The sequence below is a fragment of the Python bivittatus genome, unplaced genomic scaffold, assembly GCF_059951505.1.
Source record: "Python bivittatus isolate LINGU-HERP-01145 unplaced genomic scaffold, Pbiv_v1 ctg000070_np1212, whole genome shotgun sequence".
In the NCBI taxonomy this organism is placed as follows: domain Eukaryota; kingdom Metazoa; phylum Chordata; class Lepidosauria; order Squamata; family Pythonidae; genus Python; species Python bivittatus.
The window spans coordinates 22419624-22438491 of record NW_028277034.1 but is presented as its reverse complement, the minus strand read 5'-3'; the positions used below and the strand labels follow the sequence as shown (position 1 = coordinate 22438491).

Below are 18868 nucleotides of genomic sequence, written 5' to 3'. Positions count from 1 at the left end.
ATTAGATCTTATATACAGATACAGTAACCTTTTTCTGCTTGCTATGGTTAGCTGGCATTGTACAAAATGATCTTTTAACTAGTGACTCAGAAAAGAAAATGTCTTTTTATTGGGAGAAGATAAGGAGGGTTCAAATTTTATAATAAAAAGGGGAATATATTTATTTATTTTTTGTAATGTAATTCATTAGTTACAGAAGCTGACCAAGCTGACTAGTAGGACCATTAATTTTCCACATTATACACCTCTACATGTCCTATTTAAAATCCATCCTCTTTTAGTGATGGATTAAGTAAGAATGCTATATGATTATAAGAAACTTGAAAGTGCTTTTCCAGATGTTTCAGTTTAAGACAGCAGAATAGCCAATATAAAACAATCCTTCAAAACCTATATATGTTCAGATCTATGGTTATTGAACCTGTGCCACATTAAACAGCTTTAATGAAACCAGCACTGCAACATAATAAGTTGGCACCCTTTAACCCAGTGTTGTCCAAACTTGGCCACTTTAAGATGAGTGGACTTCAACTCCCAGAATTCCCTAGCCAGCATGGCTGGCTGGGGAATCCTGAGAGTTGAAGTCCACTCATCTTAAAGTGGCCAAGTTTGGACAACACTGCTTTAACCTATGATACCTTACTTGGGAGTAAGCTTTACTCATCTCATGGAGATTTAATTCCAAGTAAATATGGACTCAGTTACAGTGGCAGTGGGTGTACCATTAGAAGACTGGAAAGATCAGGTTAGGGACAGATCATCATGGAAAAAAATCTGTCTATATGGTCACTAAAGGTTGACACTGACTTGATGGCATATAATCAAACAAACGAACTAACAGAAAATGAAGCTACAACATAGGTACACGATAATTTTGTGCAGAGGAGAACCATCCTTTTAAATAACTTTTAACCAATAACATTTATAATATTTTTACAAGTTACACGAAGGGGATGAGATAGTAACACTGAAATTTTTGTCACTTCCTTCATTTTTGGTACTTGCTCATAGGGACTCATGCCTTAGTCACCTCATGTTTGATTACTGTAATGTGCTCTACATGGGGCTGTCCTGGAAGAGCATTTGGAAGCTGGAGTTGGTCCAGAATGGGGCAGTTTTTGGTGTTTCTCATTATGCCAAGCAACACCATTGTTCCATGAGCTGCAATGGTTCCCAGTAGGCTTCTGGGTGCAATTCAAGGTGCTGGCTGTCACCTATAAAGCCTCCATGGCATAGGGCCAGGCTACTTGCAGAACGGCCTTTGTCCTATTGTTTCTTCTCACCTTGCCAGATATGGTAGAGAGGGCATCCTCTGGATCCCTTCTGTTAAACAATGTCATCTTGCTGGACCCCAGAGTTGTGCCTTCTCAATGACAGCTCCTGCCCTGTGGAACAGTATCTCCCTGGAGATTGGGATGGCTCCAAGCCTGTTAGCCTTTTGCAAGGTATTGCAAGACCTGGCTGTTCCTCCAGGCATTTGGGTAAGGGAGATGAGTTCTACTATTATTGATGGTTAATAGTTATAAATGTTAACTATCTTTGGGTTCTGGGAAGGGTGTGTGGTTATATTAGGGGGGTTGTTTGTTTTTAATTTTGTAAGCTGCCCAGAATCGCTGATGTGAGATGGATGTCTATCTAAACAATATAAATAAATATATTTTTTGAGAATTTCGGGCTTTTAAAAAGTGAAATAAACATTAATGCAATTGGAGGTTTAATATATCCATTTTGCTGTTATTTTGCCAAAATGCCATGCTAATTCACACCATTATTATTCTGTGGTTTGTTGCCAAATTTAGGTCGTGCAGTCTTAGCAAAGGGAAAGGGCATGAAATCAAGGCTCAACATGGGTCACGTGCAGCCGATAAGCAGCAGAGATAGCTATAAGACCATACATTTCCATGAAATACACAAAACAAATTTGAAGTTACTCTTTCCACAAAATTTGGGATAGTGATAGATGTTCAGTTGGATTACATTTATGGGCTGCCCCAAATATTCTTGGCTCTTTTTGACCAGTTTTTTTCCTTTCACTGTGTTCTCACGAAAGGACACACCAGTCAGCCACATTTCATATTGCGTGAGCTTAGCCTGTAGGGTTAGTTTATAGTTTTTGACTGCTATGCTAACCCAGAAAATTACATTAATTTGATAAACCACAATTAAACTAAGTTTACCATGGTTAAATATACTGTGCAGACACAGCTTTTGGAAAGTAACTAAAATCAAGGAAGGCTAGAATGAAAAGGCATTTTGACCAAATGATGATTCTAAGAGAAATTATTTTTGCATAGCAGCTCCTAAAATGGAGGCATATCTAGGTTCTAAGTGGTCTATCGAAACAAGGAATCTAAATATTTCCCATATTTGTGTTTTTGTTCAATATACTCATTTTGAAACAAATTACCATTCCTATGTTGCAACAATATATAAACAATGACTTCTCAAAAAAATTCCATATTGACATTTATAGAGGTACCAACAGGCTTTATGTTATACCTGAAGGATGTGATAGCCTTGCAGCTCTGCATATGTTCAACCCCACAGTTTTGAATAAGCCTTTTTCCTGATTAAGTGTAGCTTTAATGTATCTCTCCCCCTGCCCCGTTACCTATAGTATTTTGTTGTTTTAATTTTAATAAATGTTTTTACATGAAATGATATTTCCTTAGTAGCTCATTTTACATTTTTTACATCATTCCTACATTTCATTTAGATGTTTTTTACAGGATTGTTCATATGCTATTTCAATGAAATATATTGTTCTTATGTATATATTATTACATAATTATTACATAAATAAATATTATTTAGGATTTCCAAGGTTTTAATTTTAGAGGTCATATTCTCTTAATTCTGGCTTGTCATTGTTAGCATGTCATTGTTGATACTGTAACATAAACAGAACATCAAACAGACAGCATTCATAAGAAGCAGCATTTATAAAACCATTCTTTTAGCTGTATCCACTTCTACGTTCCTTAAATTTTCATGTTATTGACTACATTTTTTTAGGCAGTCTTTGATTTTATGGTTTAAATTGTCGCGTATATCTCTTGGGAAAGCCTTACGAAAATTGAAAGAAATAATGAATAATGACAATGGCTTATACATAAAATTAAATAAATGCAATCCAATATATCACATATAAAAATAAAAAGGAAACACAAATGAATAGCTACTTTTGTTCTTCTTGTGCTTTGTGATAAACTTGGTAGGCTTCAAGAGAAAATTTCATATTCTCTTATGCTTTCCCCTGGTTTTACAGTATTCTCAGAATCTAACATTCAGTAAAGATGAAAACTTATGCACACATACTGTATATTAGCAAAGTAGCAAGAAACAACTGGCCTTTTTCATCCTGAAAGCATCCAGCTGTGTTAGATTACTCTACATGTTTTAAATCAGGAAGTGTCTGATAGCATTTTTTCTTATTAACAAATGTTTAGAAAAGGTGACACTAGACTCCTTTTGATTTTTTGCTTCCATATCCTAACATAGCTCTACTAGAATATCTATATGTTTGAAAATTTTGGTAATGATACTGATCTGATAATTGTAATGACTTTCATCAGTTTTCCAGCAGCACATGTTAAACCTAACTGGCTTGTAATTCTCTAGTTTTTTCTCTACCTCTGGAGTGTCTTTTAAAAAAAACATGTTAGATTGGTGACTTTCTAATTCACTGATTCAAAGGATGATATTATTGATATGCTTTTGCTGGAAGATCTGATCTAAATTCTTTTAGAATTCATGAATGGATATAATCTGGTCCTAGACATGTGCTTGCTTTTAGTTTGTCAAACTGTCAAAAGTTCATTGTCACCACTATTTGCTTCTGTTTCTCAGCAACCTTCCTCAGTTCAGGCAAGGGGACATTGTGTTCTGAAATAGCTTAATTTAACAGCACTTCAAGACAACAAGTCTTTCCAACAAGTCTTCTGATTATGCATTTAAAGGAAACAGAGCTAGACTGCACTGATTGGTCTATTTAAGGCAATGATTCTAAAACTCTGGTCCCTGGACTACTGGTGATCCACGGACATCCACCATAGCTTACTTGCATTCACCATCAGTCAGCTGGCTAGACCAGAGTCCACTCACCACCTCAACTGTACCTCCCCATATTCACTGCCAATGGCTGAAAACGGATTAATTAAAATATATAAATGAGTAGCAATGTGAACACAGAAAACTGACAATAGTGAACAGGTCTCAAGTGCAGTTAGTAACTGTGAGTTTACATGTACTGTGACTAAGTGGAAGTGTGATCTTGCATAAGCACCCAAAAAGAAAATTCATAATGTGAAATGTTTGAGAAACACTGATTTAAGGTTATTAGAAACAGGCATATTTATTTTTCTTTTGTGTGTGTGTATGTATGTGTATGCCTTTGAGTCACTGTTGACTCCTGGCAACTGCCTGGACAAGTCCCTGCAGTTTTTGGGGGAAGATTTCAGAAGTATTTTGCCACTGCCTCCTTTCTAGGCCTGAGAGAGATTGGCCCAAGGTCACCCAGCTGGCTTCCGACTAGAATTAATTGCCTTCCAGTTTCTAGCCTGATGCCTTAACTACTACACCAAACTGGCTCAATAATTGCTAATAATTGCTAATAATTGCTAATAGTACAATTAAAGAATCATTTAGATTCCTTTTCCTGGGCAATCAAACATAATCTTCAGAATTAAGGCTTATTGAACTAAGACTTTGGGGGCAATTGCTGGTTTATTCCCAATTATTCAGCTGTGCTTGAGTTTCACACAGTGAAACTGAATGGCAATTAAATTGGTTTAACATCATTTCTTGCAATCTCTAGGTTTTCTATTTGCTTGTTTATTTTGAAGGCAAAAGTCCAGCTAACTTTGGTTTGGATCCAGAGAACCATGAGCAGATTTTGACATTGCTCCTTTGTCCCCTCCTTCTCATTGTAGTCAGTTGGGCATTCTGGAAAGTCATTTTTGAGTCACAGTGTGCAAGACAAAAAGGTGGGGAGGATTGGCAGTAGAGTTATTCCAACAGATTAAGGGCGGCTATTATGTACTCCCCGGAAATATTTCCAAATATATCATTTCTCCCACACCTTACAGACATAGATTTGTATTTAATGCATGTAATCATACTCTTCCTATCTTTCTCATGGTATTTACAGTTAGTTGCTACTGATCAGCAAAGGCAAAAGATGGTTTGGGGAGAGGGGTTTCCATTTGCTCCCACAGGTGCTTTGTTGGATCCATGCTACCCATTTCTAAACCTTTTCTTTACATTATCTGTTAAACATTTTGAGGACCATAAACTAGAGCACTTATCCCTTAAAATGATACCTCCTGGACCATTTAATTTAAACATTAAATTAAAATAGTTGAAATATTGTATGATAGGCAACTTTTAACATTTTGGCATTTATTTTGATGTCTTTACCAGATACCATCCACAGTAACCTTGTCAGCCCTAATCCTGACCTGAATACAAATTGGGACTCACTGATCAGCTGTTGTCCTTCTGCTTCTGATCTGGCAGACATCCATGGACAAGAAAAAGAAAGAAAGGGGGGGGGGACCCCAGGCCTAACGAGACATTACATAGTCACTTGCGTTTCTTGTGCCATGTCACATACTGAACTGCACTAATTCTTGCACAATAATTGTGCAAGGGGCAGCACTATTGCCAGAATTTCTCCTTCTTACAATTCTCCGGACTCAAACTGTTATTGTTACATTCTTTCTGAAGCATGCCAGAATCACTTTCCTAGCAACATGGATGGGTGATTGAACTTGGGAGACTGGAGTCCATCTTTCATAAAAACATCTTTGCAGTTGAGGAGAGATTTGAAAGGAAGATTTTCATGCATATGATTTGATGACCACATGCCAATTAAAAAAAAAACCACTTCAGCAAATTGTTTAGGATGATGAATATCACACAATGAAAACATAGGAAGTCCTTCATTGTCATTAGCTAGATAATCACACACTTTATTGAAATGATAACAAGACCTTTTGGGATGATGAAGACCTTATGAGAGCCGAAGAAAGCCAGTGGCTGGCGGTATATGTGCAAAGGAAATAATTATTTTGATCGTAGAATCTGTGAGATCATTGACGATTATGTGGTGAGAACTGAGAAAAACCTGTGACTTGCAGCTTATTGGGGAAACAAGAGAATTAATCATTGCACTGAGAGAGGATAACGTGGCCACAGTGGTCCTAGCAATTTACGATTGGTCTCATCATATAGCCCCGGGGTAGAAAAAAGACAAAAAAGTTGGCCACCGGGTGACTGGGTTCACACAACACGCTGAATTATAATGTAGTTGCTCGATTATAGTTCTTGCAGCGGCTCGGTTTGGGTGGAATTCCCTGCCCCCACCTTCCAAATTTGGAGACGGGAGCGGAGGGGGTTGATCCAGCCGCTCGCTCGCTCTCGATTAGTGGAGGTGGAGAGTCCCAAACCCACCCAGCCAGACGGAGACGGGAGGATTTGCAAAGTCTTTTTGGAGGAAACGCCGCCAGAAGCCACTTCCTGCCAACTTGCGCTGCCGCGCGCCTCCAGCCAGAGCTTTCCCGCACCGCCCGGGACTGGAGCGGCCGCGCGTCTCCCCGCGCGGCAGGAGCGGTTCTCCGGTGGGGGTGCTGGACCGAGGCGCGCGTTCCTTTGAGCCGAGGTTTGGTGCCTCCCCGTCGGCGGTTTAGTCTTGCGAGCCCGGGAGAGGCGCGAGGTGAGGAGCAGCGTCTTTTTATTTTGCAGAAAGATAGCGAAGCAAATAAGCTCTTCCCGTAGCTGCTAAGGCGAAGCCTCTGGGTTGAGATGTTCCGCTTGGAGTCGGTTTAGCTGCAAAAGAGGGGACGCAGCTCTTACGCCCACCAAACCGTCTCTGGTCTTGTTTTTGTCTGCAGTTAGGAGAACAGAAATGTCTGGCCAGCCTGGACCTTCGTGAACGGCTTTAGGCTTGAATTGGGACGAGGGGCCGAGAGAGGCTGGAGTGGAGCGAGGGGCAGAAGAGCGGGAGAAAGGCTACCCTAATCCCCTGCCCTCTTGCCCTTTCAGCCGCCGCTTCACCCCACTCCCCCGCACACCTACGTTGCCCCACCTGCGGGGACGGGAGGCGTAGCGGCCGGGGCTTCGTTTGCTGCCGACGACCCATTCTGCTGAGATCAAACGTCCACGTGGGACTGTGTAATATTGAAATGAATGGGTCCTTCAAATCAGCCGTTCCCCAACGTGGAGCACCTGCAGGAGTATTGTACTACAAGTCCCATCTCTGTCAGCCAGCGGAATGGGAGTTGCAGTACAGCACATCTGGAAATCGACACTGGGTTGGACAGGCAGTTGACTTTTTTATTTTGAAGCACCCAGTTCTCAAGGCATAAAAGGAAAACTGAACTTCAGTTCTTTTGACTTTGGGAGATGCTTTCCTTCTCTCATGTTAAGTTGGGGGGGGGGGGGAATTGTGTATCTCTGAAATGAATGATACCTTCTTAAAAGTAAAGAATGGAATTCTAATGCCCCTTTTTTTCCCTTAGGCATTTGTATCTAAGCTGGAACAATAAAAAAATATCACTCTGAAATTTACACTAGTATGCCAGCATTTAAATAAGCAAGTCATCCATTGTAGTCAGTGCCAGATAAGTAACACGTAAACTTATATCTTGCAACTTCACCGGTGATATGCCTGTGAATATCTTTTAGTTCAGTGAGACTTTCTGTATATTGTGTTTAGAAATATTTATTCAGAAACACTTTACAGTTTATTATGTCAAAGTATCCTTGTATTCTGGAGTTTGTAGAAACTTTTTTTTTTTTTTAAATCCATTGCTTAGCCAAATAAAACCCCCAAATGCCTGGATGATCATCAATATCAATATCAGTTGGTATTTCAGTTCTAAAGAAAAAAAACCCCTACTTAATCTGAATGTAATTCCAAAACTCACAAATTTAGCTGATATCAGGAATGGGCATAAACCAGCAATCAGAGGGTAATTATAGATTACATTCTGAATAACTTTAAGTGTAAATGAAATGAAATTTAATTTTGTTTTGCTCTAGTCCTGCTCCACACTTTCTGGAGCACGGCCATCAACATACTACTGAAAGGATGGTTATGGCCATCTGTTCCCCACAAAGTTGCACATCTTTGACTTAGCAGTAAATACCACCTCATTCAATTTGCAACCATTGCCATAATTGGCTTTGCTGAAATTCTTCATTAGATTAAATTAATGTTAGATTAGAATGAGTTCAATTTACACTGAGTCTATACCTTACAAGGGAACAAGTGCCACTTTGGAAATTACTTCTGAGCAGACACATACAGAATCTTGTACTGTGACAAGATAGTCTAAAAGTCCATTTATTTCAGTGGGAACTAAAGCAAACAATTTTGCTTAAATCTAACTTAATATCTTTAAGACAGTAAGTTTAGTTTTATTAAAGACAAGAGAACTCAACCACTAAAATGAAAATATGGCCAATATGGTATAGTGGTTAAGAAGTAAGTTCAAGTCTGCCCTCAGCACTGAAGCTCACTGAGTGACTTTGGTTCAGTCACTCTCTGTCAGCCCACCTACCTCACTGAGTTGTTGTGTGGAAAAACTGGAGTATAAAGTGTACTGTATACTATCTTGTATTCCTGAGAAAAGATGGAGCATAAATCTAAGAAATAAACAATTAACTTAGGGGTTTCAGATAACTGCTGCAAGGATATAGATAGCCATTAGATGGCAGCACAGGTCCATAGAAAACACTTTGCTGCCATCTAGTGGCCTAGGCAAAAAGGAAGTAAACAATGAAGTGTGTTCATAACATAAATGCCATGATTTATATATTATATCAGATGCTGTGACACAAGTATGTAATTGCATGGTGTCATTGTTGCAGATGTTGCTCTCTATTGGTCCTTAGGATGTTTTCATCCTTCACCTGATAACCTGTCTTCTGCTTGAAACCAGTTTAAGATGGCAGGGCTAAACATATTGCCTTAGAAGTAAATGCCACCAAGTGAGCACACACTCTGAATATTCATACATGGGATTGTATTATAATTACTTAAGTAAACCAAAGCTGGAGTTTATGGAGTCCCATTTGGTTCTCCTTAGGTAGCAATACAGTACTGCAACATAGGTACTGGCAACACAGGCAACACAGCATTGGGTTTAAGAAATAACATATTGGTTTGGGATTATGGGACTTGTAGTCCAACACCTTGTTGAAAAAAGCTGTCTTAGACAAAGGATATGACAATATAGATGGAATATGCATAGATTTAAAATGCAATTCCTGGAGAGTAGAAATAGATCACCACAGAGACCTACCACTTCAGTCCAAAAGAGCCTGGATAAGCAAAGGAGCAGTACTGCCTGTATGAGTCCATAACTGTGGATACTAGGATTATTATGGATCCAGGTAGAAGGAACAATTGGATGACTACTGAGGAAGACAGTGTAAGTGACTGCAGGAGAAGGATGCAAAATACTATGGCTAGGAACATGGCAGTAGATTGTTAGGAAGAGGGAAATGGTAAACGGGAGCCAGTTGATCACATTAGAATTTCCCTCTCTCATGCTGAATGTCAGGAAACAGGAATGTAGTAATCTTCCTCCCTTGTTTCTTTATGTACTAACAGTTAGTCACTGAAGCAGTAAATTGTAAAGCTAGTAGTATATACTAAAATAATCCCATTCAAACAAAACACCTGATTAGAGTCATGTATAAGTAATTCCATGTGTCATATTGCCTCACCTTTCTACAGCTGCTCTGGAACTAGTCACTGAACTCATATCTCCGAAGTGAGGCATAGTCAACACCTGCAATATTGGCCAATATGAAGGTGAAAAGTCCAGACATAACCCAACCAGGCCCTGCATGTTTACTAAGATTAATTCCTACTGAATTTTGTAGGATTTATTTCCAAGTATACATGCATCGAAACAGTCAAGCTTGAATCTTAATTGCAATGGGGGATGGATGGATGGATGGATGGATGGATGGATGGATGGATAGATAGATAGATAGATAGATAGATAGATAGATAGATAGATAGATACCCCCTAGAGATAGGGGGTAGAGATATATAAATATATAGATAGATGATATAGTTACACATATGTGTATAGCTAGGCACTGTGGTAAGGGGAAAGTCAAGACTGGGTTACAATCCAACCAGAATTAAGCACTTAGCTGTCCCCCATTGCAATTAAGATTTAATTAAGCCATTTTATATATATGACTTCTTGGGCTTGATTTCAGCCAGCAGCCCTAAGATCAATTTGGTAACATTTTCCTCTGTGTTTTTCATCTTGGTTGGAAAAAGGAGAGGCTCTTTAGGAAGGAAATAGGATTTTGTTTTCTGATTATCTGCTTTTAAAAATAAAAATATTTCTCTTTTTAATTAATTAAATAGAAGTTCTGATTACAATGCTAATACTACAACATAAATCTATTTTTTTCTCGTAGGTGTTTAAGTAAAACATAATACTAACTCTTGATTTTGAAGATTTGAAAATGGAAACATTTCATTTCCGGATAATCTTGGCACTTTTTGTAACTGGATCTGTCATCAGTGAAAGTTCTGAAAGAGACTTTTCCAGCCTGAATGACTCTGGAATCTCTGTCATTGGAATAGAACATAAATTAATTACTCCTTCCAGTCAACCCAGCAGAAATGACAGTGCTTGTCCACACAGTCCTAGAATTGGTGATACTTTTAAATACATCAATACAGTAATTTCTTGTGCAGTGTTCATCATTGGGCTTGTTGGGAATGCAACTCTTCTGCGGATAATCTACCAGAACAAATGCATGAGGAATGGACCCAATGCACTGATAGCTAGCCTGGCCTTGGGAGATCTCATCTACATCATCATAGATATTCCTATCCATGTATATAAGGTAATATGCCACAATACTTATGCTTTCTGAATCTTTTGTACAGGATGATAATGTATCGCAATAGTATTGCATCCATAAATCATCATTAACTCTTCTTATGGCCATTGGAGGACTATGTGCAAACAAACATTTATATAAAACAGACTCTTAAACACTCACAAGTGAACTGCCTGCACTGAGAAACATTGTGGTTGGAGTGAAAATGAAAGCTTTATGTTGCATATGTGATACCTGTTGCATATATGTTAGCTGATGTCCAGTGTACACATGTTCTTAAATGTGGAAGCGCGTGATTATTGGACGTATGGTTAGTGTTTATTATGTGGCAAATAAGTTACTCTATTTGCATACTACTATACACATCATAAAGTGGGTCAGGTAAAGTGTAGTTCTTTAGTATCAGCTAATAAAGTACTTGTAACAGGTCTTTTCAGAACAGAGCATTCTGTGGTAAGAACTTTATGTGACTCAGTTCTTAACTGCAACACAGACAATACACATACTCGATGGTTATGCACAGAATAAAATAGCTTGGAGAGGACAAGCAGATGGTGAGGGATCAGCTCTGAATATGACTAATGTTATTGATGTCTTGGACACATTTCAGTCTGACCAGAAATTATTTTGACCACCCTAGCGGAATCCATGTTATGAAACTGTCAGGCTTTTTTGTGATTTTGATATGTTACATGTGGCGTCCTGTTGATCGCAAGTTGGAGGCCCTTTTGTTTAGCGATTCTGTTTCTGTATGGCTAATAGATTTCAGAAGATGGTGCTAAATGCTTGTCATGGATTTTTTGTTATTGTGCTATACTGAGTTTATAATTTTACCTATCATGCTGTTTAAAATAAATATGAAACTTCTGAATGTTCATGGGTTGTGTGTTATCAATATGTGGATGATACTCAGATGTCTCATTTCTGTACATCAGAGCTTAGTATAGACACAAGCATCTTTACAATGATGCTGCCAAGTTGGAAGAAGTGGCTTTGGGGGTTTTACATTCTTAGGTTCTCCACCTTTATTTTCCAACAAACACACCATATCTTTTCTTCTGGCACATAGACTCTTAGCTTTCTGTTCTTTATTTCTCCACACCTTAGGAGACAGCAATATTTGCACTCCTTCCTTCCTTCCTCCCTTCCTGCCTGCCTGCCTGCCTGCCTGCACTTGAAGAGTTTGGGTGGACTAAAGTATAGTTGCAATCATGCCTGACATGGTGGTTTCCTCAGTTGGCCTTTGGGGCTTGGAAGAAGAGAGGAAGAAGAAGGACACAGCACTTTTGCTGATGTATAAGAAATCCTTATAGTTGCAGGGCCTTAGACTAAGATCTATTTCACACAAATAATAGTTGAGTTTTGGACTTTGGATTTGTTGTCTTTTAGAATCATAATGGATCCCTGTCTAAGTGCTTAGTGGTATCTGATATGAAATTGTTTGGGAACGGCAATTATTTTGAAGTTTGGAATTTTTTAGGATTTATATATAATGTGTTGTTTAATGAACCAAAGATCATTATGATTTCTTTAAATTCCTTTTGATTGTGTCTTTAAAGATTTTATGAGTTATGAATGAAATAAAGGAACTTTGAATACATTTGTGACTGTATATATAGTACAGTATAATATAGGAATCTATATTGGGTACTATCTATAAAGATAAATAAACATAGCTATATAGAAAGCAGACATGCTGTGCTTGTTAAAAGCCACACATCAGATCTGTACTTGGAAACAACGTAATCATCACAGGACAGGGGAAAACAAAAGATAAATACTTTCTCTTGTGGAAAAGTGCATAAATAGTAATAATCTTTGGGGCACAGAAATATTAGCCTCTAACAAAATTTTAGAGATGAGATCAATACTGAAAAAGACCTTTATTTATATAATTCTAAATTGATTCAGAATCACAGGGAGAGGCAAAGGATTCAACTCTCCTTTATTATGGACCTGTCAAATCAACAGTTCTCACAGCTGATTTTTAACAAATAAAAGAGAAATAAATTAGCACAATTACTGGCTTAATGTAGAACGTAAGGTTGCTTGTTTATTGTAAGTTTGTTGCTACAGTAGTAGAGATTCATTACTTATGTGATACAATATAATTAAATGTAATTTTTAATATTGTTCTTCTTAAAACAGACCAACTATGCAAGAACTGGGTTGTAGGAAAATGGATACATTCCTCTACTCTTTATAGTGAAATAATACACTATTCAAAATCTTTCAAATGCATTTCTTATTGTATTCTCATTTTCATACAGCAAAAGGTTTTGTAGTTTTTATTTACTGTACCTTGTAGGTCTCTTACTTTTTGAGTAATAAATATGTAATAAATAAATAATTGTAACTATATTTAATTTCTAAGATTCATTGCGTAGCTTTTTTCATGAGATGCGGCCAAGGATACTGTACTTAGGCACGATAGGTTTATTTTGTGTAAAGTATGCGGTTATCTTTGTTTCAAAGTAACACTTTCAGCTATCAGAACTGGCACGTTGTACTTCTGATTTATGATGTGTTCATGTCCAAGTCTCAAATGAGCCGAAAATGGCTTAAAATGCTGGGAAGAGTTTTAGTCATTTTGTATTACTGGACAAAATGATAAAATTGATCTCATTTTTTCCAGTTTCTTCTGCTGTTTCTTGGATCTTACAGTTTAGGAACTTAATGGTTATTCCTCCAGCCTTTCCAAAACTCTAGATTATGTTGGCTTCTGGTTTTATATCATTTCCTATAGTTTCACTTGTTCACATTAGGTTTTAGTTGTAATGGAGATTGTTTATACAAGAAGCATGAAAACATAACATGGTTCCTTATGGAGTCCGCTTTTCAGTCCTCTGGCTTTTCCGCAGTATGGGAAGGACAAAACTTTACCTCCAAATCAGCTGATTGGGGATGCAAGTTTCTCTGGTTACAGGGCTTTAGCCTCTATGGATGTTGAAGGAAATATTCTAAAACTTCATTGTTGCAGGAGTATTTTGGGGTATTTTGAAAACTGGTCATTTTGAGAGAGGGAAAGACTAATTCTCCTCAATTCTGTGACATCTACTGAGAGAAAAAGTCTCCTACAAACTGGTTAAGGTTTAATTAGTCTCCATCAACATTAAAAGAGGCTGAATTAAAGTATTACTTGGGTAATATGTGTTCTAGTGCATTTCTCTTTTATTTTCTATTGTTTGAGAGTAGTTCTTTCCTTTTTCCTTTCTGCCTTGGTTGCAGGAGGATCGTGCAGAGAGAAAAAAGTAAAATACAGCCTTTCTTGCCTTATCTTGATGTACCTCATTGCTTTAAGTAATATTTCCCTGCCTGGTTCAGTTTCTGTATCACAACTAAGTAAAAAATACACTTTTTAAGGTAGAAGTGTGCAATAAATTAAAGCAGAGTGCTTCCTTTCATAAGCCAAGAATAGCCCTTTAATATGCCAGTAATATGGCCACTGTTCTGATAAATTCATAGGCATTTTTATCATATCCCATTTGCTCTTCAGAACACTGAATCATAGGTTCAAGAAGACTTGTAACTGTCATCTCTTTTACCTCTTACCCAGTTCAGGAACCGAGAGCTAAACTGCACAACTTCTGCTTGACGACCTCCAGATAACACATCATTTTGTTAATTTTTTTGTTCCATTGTTGAACTGTTTGTACCATTAAGAGCTTTCTGCCAATATTCAAGCCAACTCATTAAAATTAGTTGAAATAGTAGCATTTTGTGCCTTCTTGTATGAGTTATAACAGTTCAGGTATTAAAAATAGCATTATCATGTACATCTCTTCCTTTTTCTTTAATTTATCAGAATATCTTTTAGTTTTGGTTTTATTCTTTTCCCTTCCCAGCATCATGCTTGCTCTTTAGGCATTACCTGAATCAGTCCCCACCCCCACCCCGATAAGGCCAATAAGAAAATCCCTACTTTTTTATCCATGGACCTTACAAATTAGTAGCATTGTGCAAATCTTGAAATTACCAAAGAGGTACTTTGGAACAGACAGTTTGAATTGTTAAAGCTTAGAAAAATATGTTCCTGTTTTGTTTTGTTTTTAAAGTAATCCTGCATGTTCCAAAACACCTCTTTTGAAGAATTTCCACATCTGTACCAGTACAGATGGTATATATGCACACAGAAAACTCAGTGGCAGATATCACTCAGATATTTGGCTACAGGTTGCTAATAAGCAGTTATTTCACCTATTTAAATCTTTTCCAAAATTGTTAAACAGTACAACTTTATATGTACAAGAAATTACATTGTATATAAGTGGCTATAAATATTCTTTATGTATGTTTACTCCAAAGTTCTACTATGTTCAGTGGGGCTTAACTTTCTGTTAAGTTAGAATGAAGTTCTATCAAGATTATAAAGCTATTTTCTCTGTAAAGTCATGGAAAGGAAGGCATTGTTTAATGCTTGCTTTTTAGGTAGACTATCCCACTTAGTTCCAATCCTGTGCTCAGCAAACAGGGCAAAAAACTAACAGACAATAAAAAATTTGTAACTATTCAACTCCTGTTTTGGCTCATTCACCTCTGAAGATATATGGTATACTGGGCAATTCTGAAGAGGTGGTTCCAGGAATGGACTTGGAGCTAGATGGAAAGATATGTAAGGAATACCTACTGACCTTGAATGAATTCAGATATGAATTCAGAACTGAGTTCAGATGGATTGCAAGCTAACTGCAGATGGACTAGCTATCCGTTATCTTTGAGATAGCCTGGAAAATGGATGAACTAGAGGAGGGCAAATGTTGTCCATCTCTTCAAAAAGGAGGAAAAAAGAAATTGTCATCTGGCATCACCAACTTGGAAAGAGGCTAGAGCAGATAATAAAAGAAATTGTTTTGTAAGCATCTTGAAAACTGGGGGTTAGTCAGTTTAATCTTATTTCTTTTTCTTTCTTTTCTTTTCTTTTCTTGCTTGGGTAGTTTAGTGGATTGTGGGAATAGTGGGGAGATAATTTGTCTTTACATTCTGATTAGAAAGCTGATTAAGTGTGAGTTGCACGTAAGGTTACTAGGCGAATGCATAGTTGTTTTGAAAGCCACACTTCAGTGGTACTTTATCAAACTGGAAAGATATAGCAAGTGATCTATGAACTAGAGTGATATATCAGCGTTACAAGATTTTCTTTTGGGATATTTTCAACATTTTCATAAATGACTTAGATAAAGAGATAGAGAGATAGTTTGATATTTGCAGATGGCACATACCGATTACAAAAGTGGGGTGAAAATAATAGAAAAAATTTAGCAGAGGTTAATGCAAGTTCTTCCTCAGAAAAGAAAACAAAATGGCTAGGTACTGTTATCTGGCCTTGTAATAGTACTTGTGAAAAAAGATGTTGGAATAATAGGTTACCACAATATAATTAAACTGTGTAACATGGATGCTGGGGAAAAAATCAGTTTCCAAATAGTAGTTATTCATAGTTTACTATATTCTTCATTGGTCAGACCCACCTTGAGTATTATTCCCAGTTCTGGGCATCAAACTTTTATCAGTATCAGAGTAACTGGAATAGGTGCAAAGAAGGGCACTGAGGATGATCTGGGATTGGTTACTAAATCATATAAGAAGTACGTTACATTTTTTCAGGTAGCTGAAAGAATGTCACACACAAGGTCAAGACCTAATCTCTATTAAGCCAGAGTGCAGGATATGGAATAAATTACAGGAAAGCAATTTCCAATTAAGTGTTAGAAAAGGTAAACAACACGTAAAGGATGTGGTGATCTCCTTTTTGTTAGATGTGTTTCTGCAGAAGCTGGACAGCCAACTGCTTTACTTTGGGTACTTGTACTAAGCAGGGGATTCTAGCTGATGACATAAATGGCCCCCTTGGAGAGGTGGACTCTGTGAACATTCATATCTTAATTCATATTTGATGTTAACAAGAACTTACCTTTCTTTCTACATACCACTGTCCTACAGCCATTTCCTCCCTTACAACTACTCAATCTTCTTAACCCAGTGGATTTAGTTATAAATCACTTTTTTCATAGCATTCTTTGAAAATAAATTCAACTCTAGCAGACTAAAGTTCTGGCATAAGTACAAAGTTTTAGCTTTGTTTGGAAATAAGTTTAGAGATAAATGTCTTGGGCCAGACTTCCTCCCACATGGTTCCTATCACAACTCACGGGAGTGATTTGTATCCCACTGACACCACTTTTAGATCACTCCCTGTTACTTTCCCTGATTATATACATGTGTTTAGGAGGGAGTCAAGGAATGTGTGCACATGTAAACACAATCCTAAATGTTCTCAAATAATGTGTGTTAGAGGGTATGTGTGAACATAGATCATAAGGAGAAGCCTGCTGTATCAGGCCACAAGCCTATCCAATCCAGTATTTTCAGTCACTCAGTGGGTAACAATGTATTTGAGTTGCTGGGAGTTGGGCGACATATAAAGTTAATAATAAATTATTATTGTTGGTCGCACAGTCAGCCGGATGTTTAGACTGGATTTGGCATTTTTATCCACCTATTGAGTCGTTCCCAAGGACCTGGGATAGGCAGATGTTGTTGTTTGAGGGTGTTAAAGGGTTCGTTGCAGGATGTGAGCTGCTCCAAGTAAAGCTGCCTTTTGCAACTGACTGTGATTTTGTCAGTGCCGAAGGTCTTCAAATGGTGCTCCAGATGTTTTGGGATTACAGCTATTACAATAGTAAGGTGCCTATTACTATTGGTACTATCTTTGCTTTCTTTTGCTACAGTTGTTCTATTTCTATTTGCAGGTCTTTGTATTTTGTAATTTTCTCCAGTTCTTTCTCTTCTGTTCTGTTGTCTCCAGGTATTGCAACGTCCAATATCCAGATTTTTTTGTCTTTTTTATCAGCAGTTGTTAAGTCTGGGGTGTTATATAACAGGTGCTTATCTATTTGAATCCTAAAGTCCCAGAGCACTTTAGCTTCTTCATTTTCTATTACTTTGTTTTGTGGTCCCACCAGTTCTTGCTTGCAGGCAGATGGTATTTCTTGCAGATATTCTGATGCACCATTGTTGTTAGTTTGTCATGCCATTGTTTGTAGTCAGTCTGTGTGATCTTCTTGCAGCAGCTAACTAGGTGGTCCACTGTTTCTTCAGCTTCTTTGCAGAGGTAGCATTTGCTGTCTGTTGCTGTCTTCTCAGTTCTGGCTTTGTGTGCATTTGTTCTTAAGGCTTGGTCTTGTGCAGTCAGAATTAGCCCCTCTGTCTCTTTCTTCAACTTTCCTGCTTTTAGCCATTGCCATCTTGTTGTTATCTGCTTTACCTGCTAGTTTTGTGTGTGTGTGTGTTGTGTGTGTGTGTGTGTACTGTCCATGTAATACTCTGCCTTGCCATGTCTCTTTTCTATTCTTCATTTGGTCTGTCTTGTAGGCCAGTTTGGTCTCTTCAGTATTCAGTAAGCCTTCAGTAAGTAAAGTGCATATTCTTTACTGTCCTTCAGATATTCTTCTAATGCCCTTTTTTTCCTTCTTCAACTGTCTGGTGTACTCGTAACATTCCACACCCACCAATGCTTCTTGGTAAGTAGAGTCTGTCAACATTGCTGCATGGATAAAGAGCACAATTCATTGTCATTATTTTTCTGGTCTTCCTACCCATGGCTTTTAATTCAGCTTGAGTCCAGTCCACTATTCCAGCTGTATATCTAAAGAGTGGAATTGCCCAGGTGTTAATTGCCTTGATGGTTTTTCCGCCACTGAGTTTGGACTTTAAGATCTTCTTCACTCTTCTGATGTATTCACTACTAACCCACTTCTTGACTTCAGTGTGCTTGATGTTGTCAAGCACACTGACAAGCCTGAAGGATGATGACGACGATGATGATGATAGCAGCTCAGGCCTGAATTGGGTGGTGATAGCCCCCTTCTGCTGTCGTCAATAACCTGTCAGGTCTCCTTTTAAAACCATCCATAGAAGCTGCCATTTTAAACTACCATTTGCAATGCTTAACTATGTACTGTGTAAAAAAGGGTTGTCTTTTGTTAGT

General features: G+C 37.8%; 1 protein-coding gene across 1 annotated transcript in view; it reads left to right on the top strand.

Moving 5' to 3' along the window:
- Positions 1–6436: 6436 nt before the first annotated feature.
- Positions 6437–18868, top strand: part of EDNRA (endothelin receptor type A) — a 35102-nt gene continuing 22670 nt past the window's right edge. The window contains exons 1-2 of the mRNA XM_007426417.3: positions 6437–6715; positions 10450–10884. Coding sequence (XP_007426479.1) covers positions 10498–10884 — 387 coding nt within the window. The 5' untranslated portion in view covers positions 6437–6715; positions 10450–10497. The remainder of the gene's footprint in view (positions 6716–10449; positions 10885–18868) is intronic.